Raw genomic sequence first — 14966 nt, 5'->3', positions numbered from 1 at the left:
TCGAGCTAAGAAACTGACGCAATGCTCTTTCTCGTTATCTCAGGGAACCGAGGATATGTTAGTACTCAAAGCATTATTTGCACTAATTGTTTTCAGTATTACAGGAAAAGTAGGTGAAGAAAGATAATGCAGTGTTTTGGAACAGAGCTTGAGTTCTTTTGATGAGCTAAGTGTCCAGTTCAGCTGTCTCACCTGTTCTCGTGTCGACCCCTCTCTGCTTAGGGAAGCGTATGGCCCAAAGTAATACTGAGATGCTTTTGCAGATCCTTAAATAAAATCAACTTGGAATTAGGTGGATTCATGTAGCTCATTTTTAGAAACAGTATCCAGTTATCCAGATTTGGAGACTAGAATTTCATTATGAATATACAGTAAAATTGGGTTTTAAACTCAATCCAGTTAACACCCTGTTAAAGGAAGTTCTCATACCTATATATTTGTTTTTATTGATGATGTTTTCTCCTTGGTAATCATAAGACTGCATAGTTTGAGTCTTCCGATTATCAGCATGTTCTTTGATGTCCAGCATGGCAGGAGATGATGATGTGCTGCCCACTACAAAAACAACAATTCACAATTAAATTCTAGGTCACATGATTAACACAATATTGAGATCATGTAAATTGTGAATGCAGTACTATTAGCATTGATGGTTTGCTCTTGTAAATCAAGAAACATGTTTAAAATAATACAATTAGTGATGACAGGCTACAGTAATTTTACCACAAGGTGTTCTTAGGAACCAGTTGAAACACTGTGGTAATATCCAGTAATTCAAGTAAAAACTCTAAATGTGTTTTCCTGTCATAAGATAAGGTATGTGGACATTAATCACAAAAATGTACATGTAATAAGATGTCATAGGTCAATTTCAAATTTGCTCTATAATAAACTTTTTCAAATCCAGAAGAATTTATCGTAATTTATTGTAACCATTTTTAATCTTCATTTCAATAATAAGTGTAACTGTGTTTAAAGGTTAGAATTATTGTGTGAAATACTGCGTTTAAACTCTAAAGTGCAATGTTTTAAGAATCACTTTACATTTATGCATTTGGCAGACGCTTTTATCCAAAGCTACTTACAATGCATTCAAGGTACACATTTTTACATTTTGTCAGTTCTTGCTTTCCCTGGGAATAGAACCCATGACCTTGGCGTTGCTAGCGCCATGCTCTACTGTTTGAGCTCCTGGAAAGCTACTAGGGTACACACAGCATTTGTGTCTTGGTACTCTGATCACACATAAAACTCCTTTCTGGTAAACAAAAACAAGCGGATTTGATTGATGCGCTATACTTGTGTGTTTAACACGCAAGTCTGTTTAATTATTCATACTAAATAAATACTAAATAAGTGTCTAAAATATAAATTTATACTAAATAGCATTTTTATACTACATAAGTATCTTAAAGGGGTCATGAACTGGATTTTTAAAATCTTTTTATGCTGTTGTCTGAGGTCAACTTATGACGTTCGCGTGGTTTTTATATTCAAAAACATCATAATTAATATGTAATAGACTATTTTCTACCCGGGTAGTTTTCAGCTCTGAAATTTACAGGATATTCTTATATATATCAAATGATCAAGGGAAAGTTGATTTCTCAATTCATGACCCCTTTAAAAGTTACAAATACATTTTATAAAACTATATTGGCAGTTCAACATAGAGCAGAAATTAACTGGCTCTCACTGATTCTTGAGATAAGGGAAAAAACATGTTTTAAAAAATAAAAACTAACAATACATAATTATAAATTGGTATTTTTGTAGACAAAGGTCTCTCAGATAAGGAACAGGCTTATTTCTAAATATTTTGTCTAAAAATTCATATTTATTTACTCCATAACTTAATTTGTGTCAACTCTGTCAGACACACTTAAAAGCATGCTAATTTAATTTAATCTATGCAAAAACAGTGTAAAGTCTTCAGTTATGCAATACTGGTGTTCAGTAAAGGAGCTAAGTCATAGTCATCTGGGGGGGGTTCTGTTTTTTTCTTCTTTTTTCACACTATTATGAACAACCCGAATAAAAAAAAAGCTTAATTCTCCTCCCTCCTTTTAATATTAAACATATATCACCAATGTTCTTGGATAATTAAAGGGATAGTTCACCCAAAAATGAAAATGTTATGTTTATCTGCTTAGCCACAGGGTAAGATATAGGTGACTTTGTTTCTTCAGTAGAACACAAATGAAGATTTTTAACTCCAACCATTGCAGTCTGTCAGTCGTATAATTACGCCAGATCATGTACAAACCTCACACACCGGAATTGATCGCACGCTCAAGACTGTTGGACATAGTGGTGTATTAGAGGTAAAAAATTATATAAATACTGTTTGTTTTCTCGCACAAACCGGTCGGTTCATGTCTTAAAACATCAATGCGTCGTCACGAGTCGCAGGGTTTAATTTGGATTTGTCTGTGCATGTTTTTTTTTACTCTCATAGATTTTGTTACCATGCACATGCATTATATGACTGACAGACTGCAACGGTTGGATTTAAAAGGCTTTCATGCTGCGTCATCTGCTGACGGTATGGGGAACTGAATGCCTGCATATTGCAAAATGCCTTCCCAGCAAAACCGGGAAAAGAAAAGCTTAGCATGCGTTTTCTGAGTGTTAATATTTTCTTATTTGATAGGTTTAACTTTTGAACTTCCCTTGCGCTATGGTATGTGCACATCATGGCCAAACATTTTTAAAGTTAGCCCTGGAAGATTTTTCTCCAAGGGTACTGTTTAAACACACTGTTACCTGACAAATATTTTTAAGCAGTAGTCCCTCTGTTTCTGTGCGAGTGTGTGTCCGTACGTACGGTATGTGTGAATTTCATTTTTATCCTATTGTTTACTATATTTATTCGCTTGGTCAGTATCATTGTGGGCTTCGGTTCTTTTGCTGTTGTATGCTGTAAAGACCTTTGAAATAACTGAAATCATTTGGCGAAGTGATATGGAACTGTAATGCGGCTAAGACCTGCCTTGAACTACTTGCCATGCATTTCCCTGAAAATAATTGTACACCTTAGACCATTTGTCACCCAATAAGATTTAAGGATTCAACAGCCCTGTAGTATAAGAATAAGCAATTACTTCAAAAATTACAATAATTCTGAATAGTATGAATGTGTGTAGTATGTATGTAATCTGGACATACTACATTCACCATGCTGTCATTATAAATGTGACCTACCAGCTGCCATTCACAAATCCTTTCCTGTAGCCTAATAGTAGAATAGTAAATTGTCCATCGTATGCACACTTCAGAATCTCGCTGGAAGTAGTAGGTCATCCAAGTACTTTTTGCGTATTCTTTTATGAGAATTCGAACATACTTCTTTTGTCACATACAATATAGTAGGGAAATATACCATTTCGAATGCAGCCATAGGCATATTAGTCATAATAGGCCAGATCTAGGATATACTATATGTCAGATCATACCTGCTAAATGGTTTTATGGATAATAATTATTTTGATAACTTGTTAGGGATGATGCTTGCCAAATATCATGGGAATAGAACAAATGGCCTAGGAGGAGTTTGCTGAAAATAAACTCTTGTCATTTTTGAAGACATCCATGATGAGTTACCTCGTTCATGGGGGGAACCAAATACATTGCATGTCTTTGTGCCCTCAACGTCAAACTATTCAACTATTGTGGGTTGCGAAGGCACACGGTTATATGACATTGCCTCAGATCGAAGAGACGCTCATGGACTATCTCCTTCTATTGTTCTCTTCATTTGTAAGTCACTTTGGATAAAAGCGTCTGTATTTGTGTGAGGTGTGAGGTGTGAATCTAACTTGTGTGGTGCACAGAGGATATCTGTAGTGTGGTTGATGGTACTGTGGGCTGTGACTTAAAGCGTTGTCTCTCCAGAGTTGACACAGGAGTAAGGAAGTCATTCTGATTCCAACCATCCTGCTCAATCACAAGAAAAAAATCAAAACACATACACTGATGTGGAGCAGTTGTAGCCTCAATGAGCTGCTGCTCACCTTCTTATAGATGGTTCGCAGGTCTCTGTACAGCCACAGCATGTTTAGCAGCTGAGTGGCAGCCTTCACCACCTTCATAGAGTATCTGTAGCACATGTGAAAACATGTGAAAAAAGTATTTTTCATTGACAGATGAAGGTCAAGAAAGTATATGATTTGTATAAGTGTGCAGTACTGAATGATTGCATTAAATATGAACAAGTGTTTATTTGTGCAGTGATCATATTAGTCACTTACCTTTCTCTTCTACCCTTGGTGATATTGACAAGCTTCTCAATGCCACCCGTGTCTGCCAGGGCCTTAGCATTCTCAATGTTTCTTCTGGTGACCTCATACAGAGTGCAGCAGATCACCACCACTGTGTCATCAGACAGCATTCTGGTGTTTTCCCCAGGCAAACCGTTTACCAGGTCCTGCATAGCATATTTTCCTGAGATAGAAACAACATAAATCATCACACTCACAAGATCAGGAATAGGGATCTTCTTTACAGTGATATTTGTGTGAACACACTAAGGTAAGAATTATTTGTTGCAGCTTTCATGATTAAAATTAACGGATGTCAACAATGTGAATAGATAACACATAATGCATAAGTACAATATTATAAGTTAATCTTGGTAATGGCACTCTCACCAATCAGTTCTTTATTTCTCACATCCAGGGCCATGTTTCTGAGTGTTGTGGCAATGGAACAAACCACTCTATCATTATCCATGCGTAGTAACTCAACCAGAATAGGCAAACCTTTCTCCTTACGGACTGCTGCACGAATATATGCTGCAAACTACAGACAGATTCAGATTAACACACATTAAAGGGCAGAAAAGAGAAATAACTTTCATACAAATTCTGGTTATTGTGTTCATATTGTATTGCAAAACACTTTTACTGATATTGAGGTGGGATATGGGTAAAGTTAGGGACAGGTGTGGTGGTATGGGTAAGTTTAAGGGTAGGGTTAGGTGTAAGGGAAGTGTCAACAGTGTCTCCGAGCAATGAAGCAAATGGCCCACGCAATCGGCCATTCTATGTCGGCTTTACTGACCACGAAGAGGCATCTGTGGCTGAACCTTATGGGGATCAAAGACAGGGACTATACATTAATTCTTGATGCCCAGGTTTCGCCTTCCAGACTGTTTGGTGGCTCAGTAAACACTTTTGAGAGATTCCGGAGGCAAAAAGGCATGAGGAAGCCTTAAGTTTCTCCGTGCCGTACTCAAGGGGAGGGGCTGTTGGCCATCAAGCCCCAACCCGGTCTGGCTCCTAAGCGGAGAGAGGCACAAAAGCAGAGTGCGGCGAGTTGGGCTCCCCTCAGAGACTGGGGACCGGCTTGTCACGCTCAGCAGCCTGAAGGGAGAACGGATCTAAGGACAATCATTTCCACAAAGAAAAAAAGTCTGTGGGGGTGTGGTCCCTCAGGACGGCGCGCATAAAAATACAAAATCAAACAGCTCCTTCCTAACACCCTCATGACACCATTCTCGTTAGAGGGCAGCATTGAGAGTAACTTTTGAAAGGGAACATCTTGGGTTACATGATTGTAACCCTATTCCCAGAAAAAGTGGGAATGAGATGCTGCACTACATTGCCAAACTGGGGACATGTCCAGACATCTCTTCAGACAAAGGGATACATGAATGTGCAGCTGTTTCATGTCTATTTATAGCCTATCATGAGTGCGGATTCCAATAGGCCTTTATCACTCTTCGTATACCTGTTAAGTGAAGCAGTGTATCGCAACTTCCAGTACCATTGCAACCATTAACCATGGATTTATTATAGTAAAAATGTAGTAACCATGTTATTTTTGCGGACTGATTACCATTTGTATTACAGTTTTACTACAAATACCATGGTTAAACTCTGATTAGCAAAACCATGGTTGATCTGCAGTTACCATTGTTTAACTACAATAACTACAATGTTTTTTTGGTTTTATTTGTAGTAAAACAATGGTTCATTTTCATGAGAGCAGTATTAAAATAAATTAATGTGCGGTAACTGCCTCAAAGAAATGTAATGATTTTAAAGAGATAGTTCACCCAAAAATGAAAATTCTACTATGGTGGTCAATAGATCTGCTTGGCAAAACCATAGTACCCCGCATTCTTCCAAATATCTTACTTTGTGTACAGCAGAACAAAGACATTTAGGTCACATTTTATATTAGGTGTCCTTAACTACTATGTACATACATAAAAAAATAAGTACAATGTTGTGCTGATGTTGTATTGCAAAACACTTGCTGCTTTTGAGGTGGGATACGGGTAAGGTTAGGGACAGGTTTGGTGGTGTGGGTAGGTTTAAGGGTGGGTTAAGGGGTAAGGGTCGGGTCAACAGTGTAATTATAGATGGAATTACAGAGATTAATTACAGCTGTATTTTTTTAAGTACATTGTAAAAACACAATATGTGCATTGTATCAAATTATTAATTTAATTATTAGTACATAGTAGTTAAAGACACCTAATATAAAGTGACACTGAAATGTATACAGGTTTGGAACAACTTGAGGGTGAGTAAATGATGACAGAATTTTCATTTTTGAGTGAACTATCCCTTTAAACTTTTAATTAATCTTAAACAGTAGCATGTTGACAGCATGACTGCTTTGAATATGAATGATTAATTTTGGCAAAAATGTGTGAATTACATAGTGAAATTATTGTCACTGAAAAATCGCCACCTTGGAATTATAAGGTTCTATCTGCATTCTGAGCAGTTTTGAGATATTCCATTCAAATTGTAGATTGAACCTTTTTGTTTTCTAAATAAAAAGTCCCAAAATAAAAATAAAAACATTAAAAAAATCACATAATGCAAATAAGTTATCACAGAATATGAATATGTGAAGACAGACAGAACCTTAAAATTCCAAGGTGACAGAGATAATGACTAAAATATTTAATACAAATAAATAAATATGTTAATTCTGATCTTAAGTAAAGGGATACAGATTTGTACCCTAAATGTGCCTTTAAGGTTTTTTGAGTTTTTAATAAAAAGCTTTTGAACTCCGATGTTTTAGACTGTAACACTTGGTCTTGTGTGGGTTGTAGAATACAATTACACACCTTCCAGTTTCCTGCGGAGAGATTTTGGAGTGACCCGGCAGAGCCCTCAAGTGTGGCTGGGTTTGAGCTCTCAGCTAATAGGGTGAGATAGGGCTTCACTACAGATGGATGCCATAACATCTCAGCACCTTTAGGAGACTTTGAGAAACCAGGGATCGGCCCGACACCATCCCACTGAAAAAGATTTAAAACACACAAGAATTGTCAGTGACTTAAAGGAACAGTTCACTCAAAAATGAAAATCTTATCACCATATTTTGAGAAATTTCTCAATGTTTTTTTGTCCATGCAATGGTGATGTCGTGAACATGGTTTTTCTGGTCGATTTTGCAGGCAACATTTGGCTATAGAAATCTAAAACACTGTTCATGCATAGCTTGATAAAAGTCACAAACATCAGTTCACACAAAAGAGGAAAAATAGATCTACTTTATTGCTGTGATGCAGATTTTGCTCTCACTCTGACATAAGAGAGATCGGAAGGGGATTTTATTATAATATTACCGCCCCTTAATTTGCACGTTTCCACCCACGGCGCTGCTATTTTGTTTTCATAAGCGACAACGGTGAAAAAGACCCTTTGTGTGTATTTGCCAGTTTAAACAAAACAAAAAATGTAAAAGATTGTCTATGTGCGTGTGCGCTCAGAAAACGATCCAAGTTTAGACCAATATAGCTTTAAAACGTGTGGAAATAATAAACTTTAATAATGAAAGAAGAACTATGCTATCCGTGAGAGTGATGTAGATGATAATCAAAACCAAGCAAATGTCTTGTTAGTATTTGGCAGAGAATCCGCGATTGAGGCAGGAACTGTGTAAAGAGGGGGGCGGCACGCAGCAGCTCATTTGCATTTAAAAGGCATCTGACTGTAGTCAGAAATAGGTATTTACAACATTGATTTATAAATGACCTGTGAGGTATTTTAAGCTGAAAATTCATAGACACATTCTGGGGACACCTGAGACTTAAATTCAATCTTGTAAAAAATAGGCATAATAGGTCCGCAATAACAATAACAAGTCCGCAAGATTTTAGGGTGTCCCATTTTTCATTTCAGAAGGGTGCGAAGTGGCGTCGCTATGGGTGGGCCCAGGTGGCCATGGGCCACTTTGTTCTTTTAGTTAAAATAATTATTTTTTATATATATGTTTTTTTAATGTTTCTCATACTCAACAGAAAGGGTAGCGCTTATCCGTTACAAATTATTGGCACCAGTACAAAGGTCTGCAACACGTATGTGCAGCATTTGCATAGTGCATACACATTAAATCAAACATTTATCAAAACTTTTGATATTATTTTATCAAGGAAAATTAAATCACAATAATTATCGTTATGGTTTTATCACCAAGCCCTAGATTAAACTAAATATTAATTTCCCACCGCACTTTTTGATGTATACAAGTCCACTCCACAGGGTACTGTAGACAGTATAAGCATTTTAACAGGCTCCATTGTTAACTCCGGTGCAAGCACTGACACTAATTTTTCTTCTGCCCATAAAAAATAAGATAAGAAAATACAATCATTCAAACTTCACACACACACACACACACACACACACACACACACACACACACACACGCCTGAACGCACACACACACGCACGCACGCACAAACACACACACACACACACACACACACACACACACACACACACACACACACACACGCACACACACACGCACACACACAAACAAAGGACTTAGGAATTTAATTAAAAGCTGTTGGCTCTCTAGTTTAAAAGTTTTTGTAGTTTTTTTTTTTTTAAGTTACTTAAGGTAATGGGTTCACTTCTATTATGTAATGAGATTAAGTTATACTAGTAAAGTAATAATTTGCAAATCATATTGGATTACCTTTCTGACAGTGTAAAGGAGTTACTGGAGTTTAACAGAAGTACCGTTAAACCATCTTTGGAGGTGTAATAGTGCCAGTCTCACCTGTTCTTCTAGTAAACTATTCTTTTTTCTCCTCTTCCTTCCCCAGCAGCTGTAATCTGCCTTTTTACTTGGCGACTCTGACACAACAAGCTCCTGATTGGCTGTCAGCCAGGAGGGTGACATTTCCAGCTCCAGCCGATAGGAGAGATTCCTCAAAATGCAAATACAGTTCTCTACAATCTGAGGGAGAGAAAGTCTTCACTGACTGAAGATGACTGTGTGACTCATAAAGTGTACGTTTATGAGACTGATTGAGTGTGTATGTGTGTTTGGTAGGGGGTGTATACCTTGCTGTCAAAATCAGAGGTGCTGACACAGGATTTAATGACGTACAGTAGTGAGTCCACAAGTCCCTTGCAGCAGCGCATATATTTCCTGGCTTCTTCTCCAGCTGAACTCAGGTTCCTGTGGAAACACAAAATCACTGCACAGTCATTCACAACAAGCTACAGCTCTGATTTAAATTATTAGTACAGTGGACGTCCACATCCACACAAAATTATGTCGAAATGCCCACCTTGGTGAGTATTCACCTAAACACAGTTGGTTAACTCTGTAAACAGTTGAGAAAGAAAATACATGTGCAACAATATATTGGATTCATGCATTCAGTCTTAAAGTGTCAGCAGACCCCTGGACTAGTTACATATGGTGGATTTCCGGTATAGCGAGTGTGTGTATAGACACTTACGGTTTCACCTGACACCTATGCAGAGAGCTGGAGAAAGCTGAAAATGATTTACATAATATCACTGAAAATATTATTAAGATCTACATTAATGGACTGCATTTATATAGCGCTTTTAACAGACCAATGGCCATCCAAAGCGCTTTACACCATGCCTCACATTCACCCATTCACACACCGACGGCGGTGTCAGCCATGCAAGGCGCCATCCAGCTCGTCGGGAGCAGCTGGGGTAAGGTGTCTTGCTCATGGACACCTCGACACTTGGTCAGGTGGAACCGGGGAATGAACCACCAACCTTCCGGTTTGTAGACAACCGACATGAACCACTGAGCCACTGTCGCCCAGTGACAATAGTACATTACTATTACATGATGAGCCACTGGCATTTAAACTCACACATGTTTGAGTCAAATTATTTAATTACACTTTACTGTCCACATAGAGAAAATTGTCTTGGACTTATGGCGCATATACATACACAATTATGTATTTGCTGACCAATTATGCCTATTATAAATATACAAATATGTAAACATAACAAATTTTTTTTTTTTTAAACAGAGCAAAACAATATGTATAGTAAAAAGGTAAAACATTATACAAATCTATCAGTTAATCTATCTATGCATCCACACCCATCAATAAAAAAATTATTTCTCGAAAATATTGATATTACATTGTGATACACCTATGTGTAGTCACAATGGTATGGAGCCCCTAAAGGGGCATGGTGGTGGAAAAAATATCATTTGTGTAATGAATAGGCCTACTTATGCTACTACTTTTATTTTATTTTAAATATTTGTACATTTATTATTTATATGTGCTATTACCAAACTAAGTTTTGTAGTGTAACCAGCAGGAGAGCAATGATATCTGAATTGAATTTGGTGACAGTACAGTGTATTACTGTCAAGGATCAGGACGAGATTCAATTGCAGACAACAAAACTCAATTTATTAATTGTTCTTTGCACTCAACTGGGCAAAAATAGTCAACAAAAGAGTAAAGTAAAGCCAGCAGGGGGCGCTGGCAGCACGGTTCCGTGCGGGTTTCAGGTAGGCTGAAGAAGCAGACCGCTACGAAGATCGCAGCGCCCGGGTGGGCGGGCCAGCAGAGAGAGCGACAGCTGGTGGGCGAGGGACGGGAAACTGGAGCGAGACAAACCAGAGCCGGGGAACGGGAGAGATCCAGCCAGGAACAGCGAGAGAACAGTCTGGGCGGCAGAGAGAGAGAGAAAGGAACACTAACAGGAACTCAAATAGGCACTGGAGCCTCAAAAACGGGAAACAAACACGATTTCACTATGACAAGACAAGAGAATGGCTGGCCGGAGCGCAAGGTAACAAACACAAACAATCTGGCACAGGACAGCAAACACGAGAGGATTAAATAGGGGAATAATTAAGGAAGTCTGATAAATAACAGGTGATAGCGGTGAATGATAATGCTGATGGAATAACAAGGGGTGGGGAGACACCACAATGACAGCAGAGCACATGGCGAACTGTCAAAACAAAACAAAACACGACAGGTCAGATCGAAGACATGACAGTACCCCCAGGGAGGGGCTCACCTCATTGCCGACGGAAGTCCTCGACCAACGTCTGGTCCAAGATGTCCCGAGCCGGAACCCAGCTCCTCTCCTCCAGACCGTAGCCTTCCCAGTCCACTAGATACTGGAAGCCCCTGCCCCGGCGTCTGACATCCAACAGTCTCCTGACAGTGTAAACAGGAGAGCCATCCACCAAGCGAGGGGGAGGGGGGGCAAGGGAAGTAGTAACAGCGTTAAGATCGGACCTAAACACAGGCTTGACCCTGGATACATGAAAAACAGGGTGAACCCGACCAAGTGAAGGGGGAAGCTTGAGCCTAATCGCCACTGGACTCAGAACCTTGGTGATACGGTATGGCCCAATGAACCTGGGAGCCAATTTACGAGAGGCAACCCTGAGAGGCAGGTCCTTGGTAGATAGCCATATTCTTTGACCACACACATAACGAGGTGAGGGAATCCGATGTCGATCGGCTGCTGCCTTGGTCCGTCTGGAAGTCTGGGCCAAGACCCCCTCAGCCCTCCTCCATGTGCGGCGGCAACGCTGGATGAAGGCCAAGGTGGACGGGACCGCAGCATCGGGTTCCTGTGAGGGAAACAAAGGAGGTTGGTAACCAACCAATAGAACACAGAAATGGGGACATACCTGTCAACGCTACAGGCAGGGAGTTGTGGGCGTACTCAACCCACAACAACAGTTGACTCCAGGAACTAGGATTCTGGGAGGTCAGGCAGCGGAGAGCTCTCTCGAGATCCTGATTGGCTCGCTCACACTGCCCGTTGGTCTGGGGGTGAAAACCTGAGGACAGACTCGTAGAGGCCCCGATCTGTCGACAGAACTCCTTCCAAAACTGAGAAATGAACTGTGGCCCCCTATCAGAAATCACATCAACCAGAAGGCCATGAATCCGGAAAATGTGGTCTACCATAGTCTGAGCAGTTTCCTTGGCAGTGGGGAGTTTGGGCAAAGGGATGAAGTGAGCCGCTTTGGAGAAACGATCCAATACCGTCAGGATGACGGTGTTACCTCTCGAGGGTGGAAGCCCAGTGACGAAGTCAAGGGCCAAGTGTGACCAGGGACGAGAGGGAATGGGCAAGGGCTGGAGCAGACCAACAGGCGGGCGGTTAGAATTCTTGTTCTGAGCACAAGTCGAGCAAGCCAACACAAACTGCCTGACATCCAGGGCCATGGAAGGCCACCAAAACCGCTGGCGGATGGCAGCCAGCGATCTCCGAATTCCTGGGTGACAGACCAACCTGGATTCGTGGCCCCACCGGAGGACATCAAGACGCAACGCAACCGGCACAAACAGCCGACCCTCCGGGCACTCCTCTGGCACTTCCACTCCTCGACCAGCCTCCTCCACTCGCCTCTCGACGTCCCAGTAGAGAGACCCTACCACCACCCCCTTGGGAAGGATGGCCTCGGCCGGCGCCCCCTCCCCAGGAGCATCGAACAGACGAGAGAAGGCACCAGGCTTGACATTCTTGGAACCCGGACGGTACGAGAGGTTGAATTTAAAACGGCCAAAGAAGAGTGCCCATCGAGCCTGCCGCGAACTCAACCTCCTGGCCGAACGGACGTACTCAAGGTTCTTATGATCCGTCCAAACCAGGAAGGGCTGCGCCGACCCCTCCAGCCAGTGACGCCACTCACCCAAGGCCAACCTGACTGCCAACAGCTCCCTGTTTCCTATGTCATAGTTACGTTCGACTGGGCTCAGCCGATGGGAGAAGAAGGCGCAGGGGTGCACCTTCCCGTCTTTATGGCTCCGCTGAGACAGGACCGCGCCTACCCCAACATCGGAGGCATCCACCTCGACAATGAATTGCCGATCAGGATCTGGAATAGAGAGAACAGGAGCAGAGATGAAACGGGACTTAAGAACATCAAAGGACTCCTAACCCTGACTACTCCATCTGAAAGGTACTTTGGTACTACGGCCCTTACCTTGGCGGGATCAGCCCTGATCCCATCAGCTGAGATGACATACCCCAGGAATGTAACCGACTTGGAGTGGAACTCGCACTTCTCCGCCTTAACAAAGAGCTGATTCTCTAATAGCCGTTGAAGGACCTTGCGAACGTGCTGAGTGTGCACCTGTAGGGAAGGGGAAAAGATGAGAATATCATCCAGATACACAAAGACAAACTTGTTTACCATGTCCCTCAGCACGTCATTGACCAAGGCCTGGAAGACAGCAGGAGCGTTAGTCAGACCAAAAGGTAGGACCAGGTATTCAAAGTGTCCCGTAGGGGTATTAAATGCTGTCTTCCACTCATCCCCCTCACGAATCCGCACCAGATGGTACTCGTTGCGGAGGTCTAACTTGGTGAAGACCTGAGCTCCCTGCAATAACTCAAAAGCAGACGACATGAGAGGTAGGGGGTACCTGTCGTTTAACCCTCTGTAGTTAATGCAAGGGCGCAAGGAGCCGTCCTTCTTCCCAATGAAGAAGAACCCTGCCCCGGCGGGAGAGGAAGAGGGGCGGATGAGACCGGCATTGAGAGATTCTTGAATATACCTGTCCATGGCCTCTCGTTCAGAACCAGAAAGGGAATATAACCGACCCTTGGGCGGAGAAGTGCCTGGAAGGAGGTCAATAGCACAATCATACGGCCGGTGGGGCAGTAGGGACATGGCTCGGGACCTGCTGAAGACCCGATGACGGTCGCGGTACTCCGCTGGGACTCCGGTCAGATCTGCTGCCTCCACCTGAAAAACAGGACACACAGAACCAGAAGAAGCAGCACCAAGACAAGACGTTAAACAAAACTGACTCCAAGCTAACACAGAACTCCCAGACCAATCCACGTGAGGGTTGTGCTGCACCAGCCACGGATGCCCCAAGATGACTGGGGCCCCCGTGGAATTCAGTAGGTACTGCTCAATATCCTCCCGGTGATTGCCAGAAACAACTAAACTTACGCGAGGGGTGGTGTGGGTAATGGTGGAGATAAGCTGACCAGCTTACGACCACACCGGAATAGGTGAGGAGAGAGGGATGGCTGGAATGCCCCACTGCTTGGCGCTGTCCAGAAAATTGCCCTCAGCCCCAGAATCCACGAGGGCCTGGCAGGAGTTGGAGGAGCCCCCATGCTGGACGGAGACGGGTAACAGTGTGCGAGAACAAAGGGAATTAACACAAAGAGATGCGCCCACCAGGAGTCCCCAGTTCACTGGTGGGCCTTGCCTTTTAAAGGACACTTGATAGCAAAGTGCCCAAGTTTCCCACAGTACAGACATAAACCTCGAGCCAGACGATCCTGTTTCTCCTGAGGTGTGAGGCGGAGACGTCCCAGTTGCATGGGTTCAGGGTCAGTGGGGAGAGGTGAAGACTGGACGGGGGTGACTTGGGGAAGGGAGCCCTCTCCCAACCTCCAAAATGGGTTAACGGACCGCCGCTGGCGCCGACGAAGGATCCGAGCTTCTATACGAAGAGCCAGGTCAACCAAGGAATCCATGTCACGGGGCAGCTTATGGGTGGCAATCTCATCCTGGATGCTGTCATCCAGCCCTTCTAGAAACTTGGAGCGCAGGGTGCCCTCATTCCAATCGCAGATGGCCGCCGAGGTTTGGAACTGGATAGCATAACCTGTGACGGAACGACCTGTCTGCGAGAGCCGCACCAGCCTGGAAGCGGCCTCATCACCCCTTGCCGATCGGTCAAACAGTTTAATCAT

The 14966-nt window shown here is 42.4% G+C and overlaps 1 protein-coding gene across 3 annotated transcripts in view; it reads right to left on the bottom strand.

Annotated features, from left to right (window-relative positions):
- LOC307128900 (plakophilin-4-like) overlaps window positions 1-14966 on the bottom strand; it is a 132762-nt gene that overhangs the window by 10932 nt on the left and 106864 nt on the right. For 2 of the 3 annotated variants that reach the window (XM_079820933.1, XM_079820934.1), the window contains 9 exons: window positions 9324-9441; window positions 9037-9216; window positions 7091-7264; window positions 4650-4800; window positions 4251-4443; window positions 4014-4098; window positions 3819-3936; window positions 430-555; window positions 193-266 (listed from right to left, as the gene is read on the bottom strand). In XM_079820933.1, the coding sequence (XP_079677059.1) occupies window positions 193-266; window positions 430-555; window positions 3819-3936; window positions 4014-4098; window positions 4251-4443; window positions 4650-4800; window positions 7091-7264; window positions 9037-9216; window positions 9324-9441 (1219 nt within the window). The remainder of the gene's footprint in view (window positions 1-192; window positions 267-429; window positions 556-3818; window positions 3937-4013; window positions 4099-4250; window positions 4444-4649; window positions 4801-7090; window positions 7265-9036; window positions 9217-9323; window positions 9442-14966) is intronic. The other variant, XR_013816825.1, reaches the window with a different exon arrangement.

This window comes from Gobio gobio, assembly GCF_949357685.1.
Source record: "Gobio gobio genome assembly, chromosome: 7".
Taxonomy (NCBI): Eukaryota; Metazoa; Chordata; class Actinopteri; order Cypriniformes; family Gobionidae; genus Gobio; species Gobio gobio.
The sequence above is the reverse complement of the archived record's forward strand: the minus strand, read 5'-3'. Positions and strand labels throughout refer to the sequence as shown.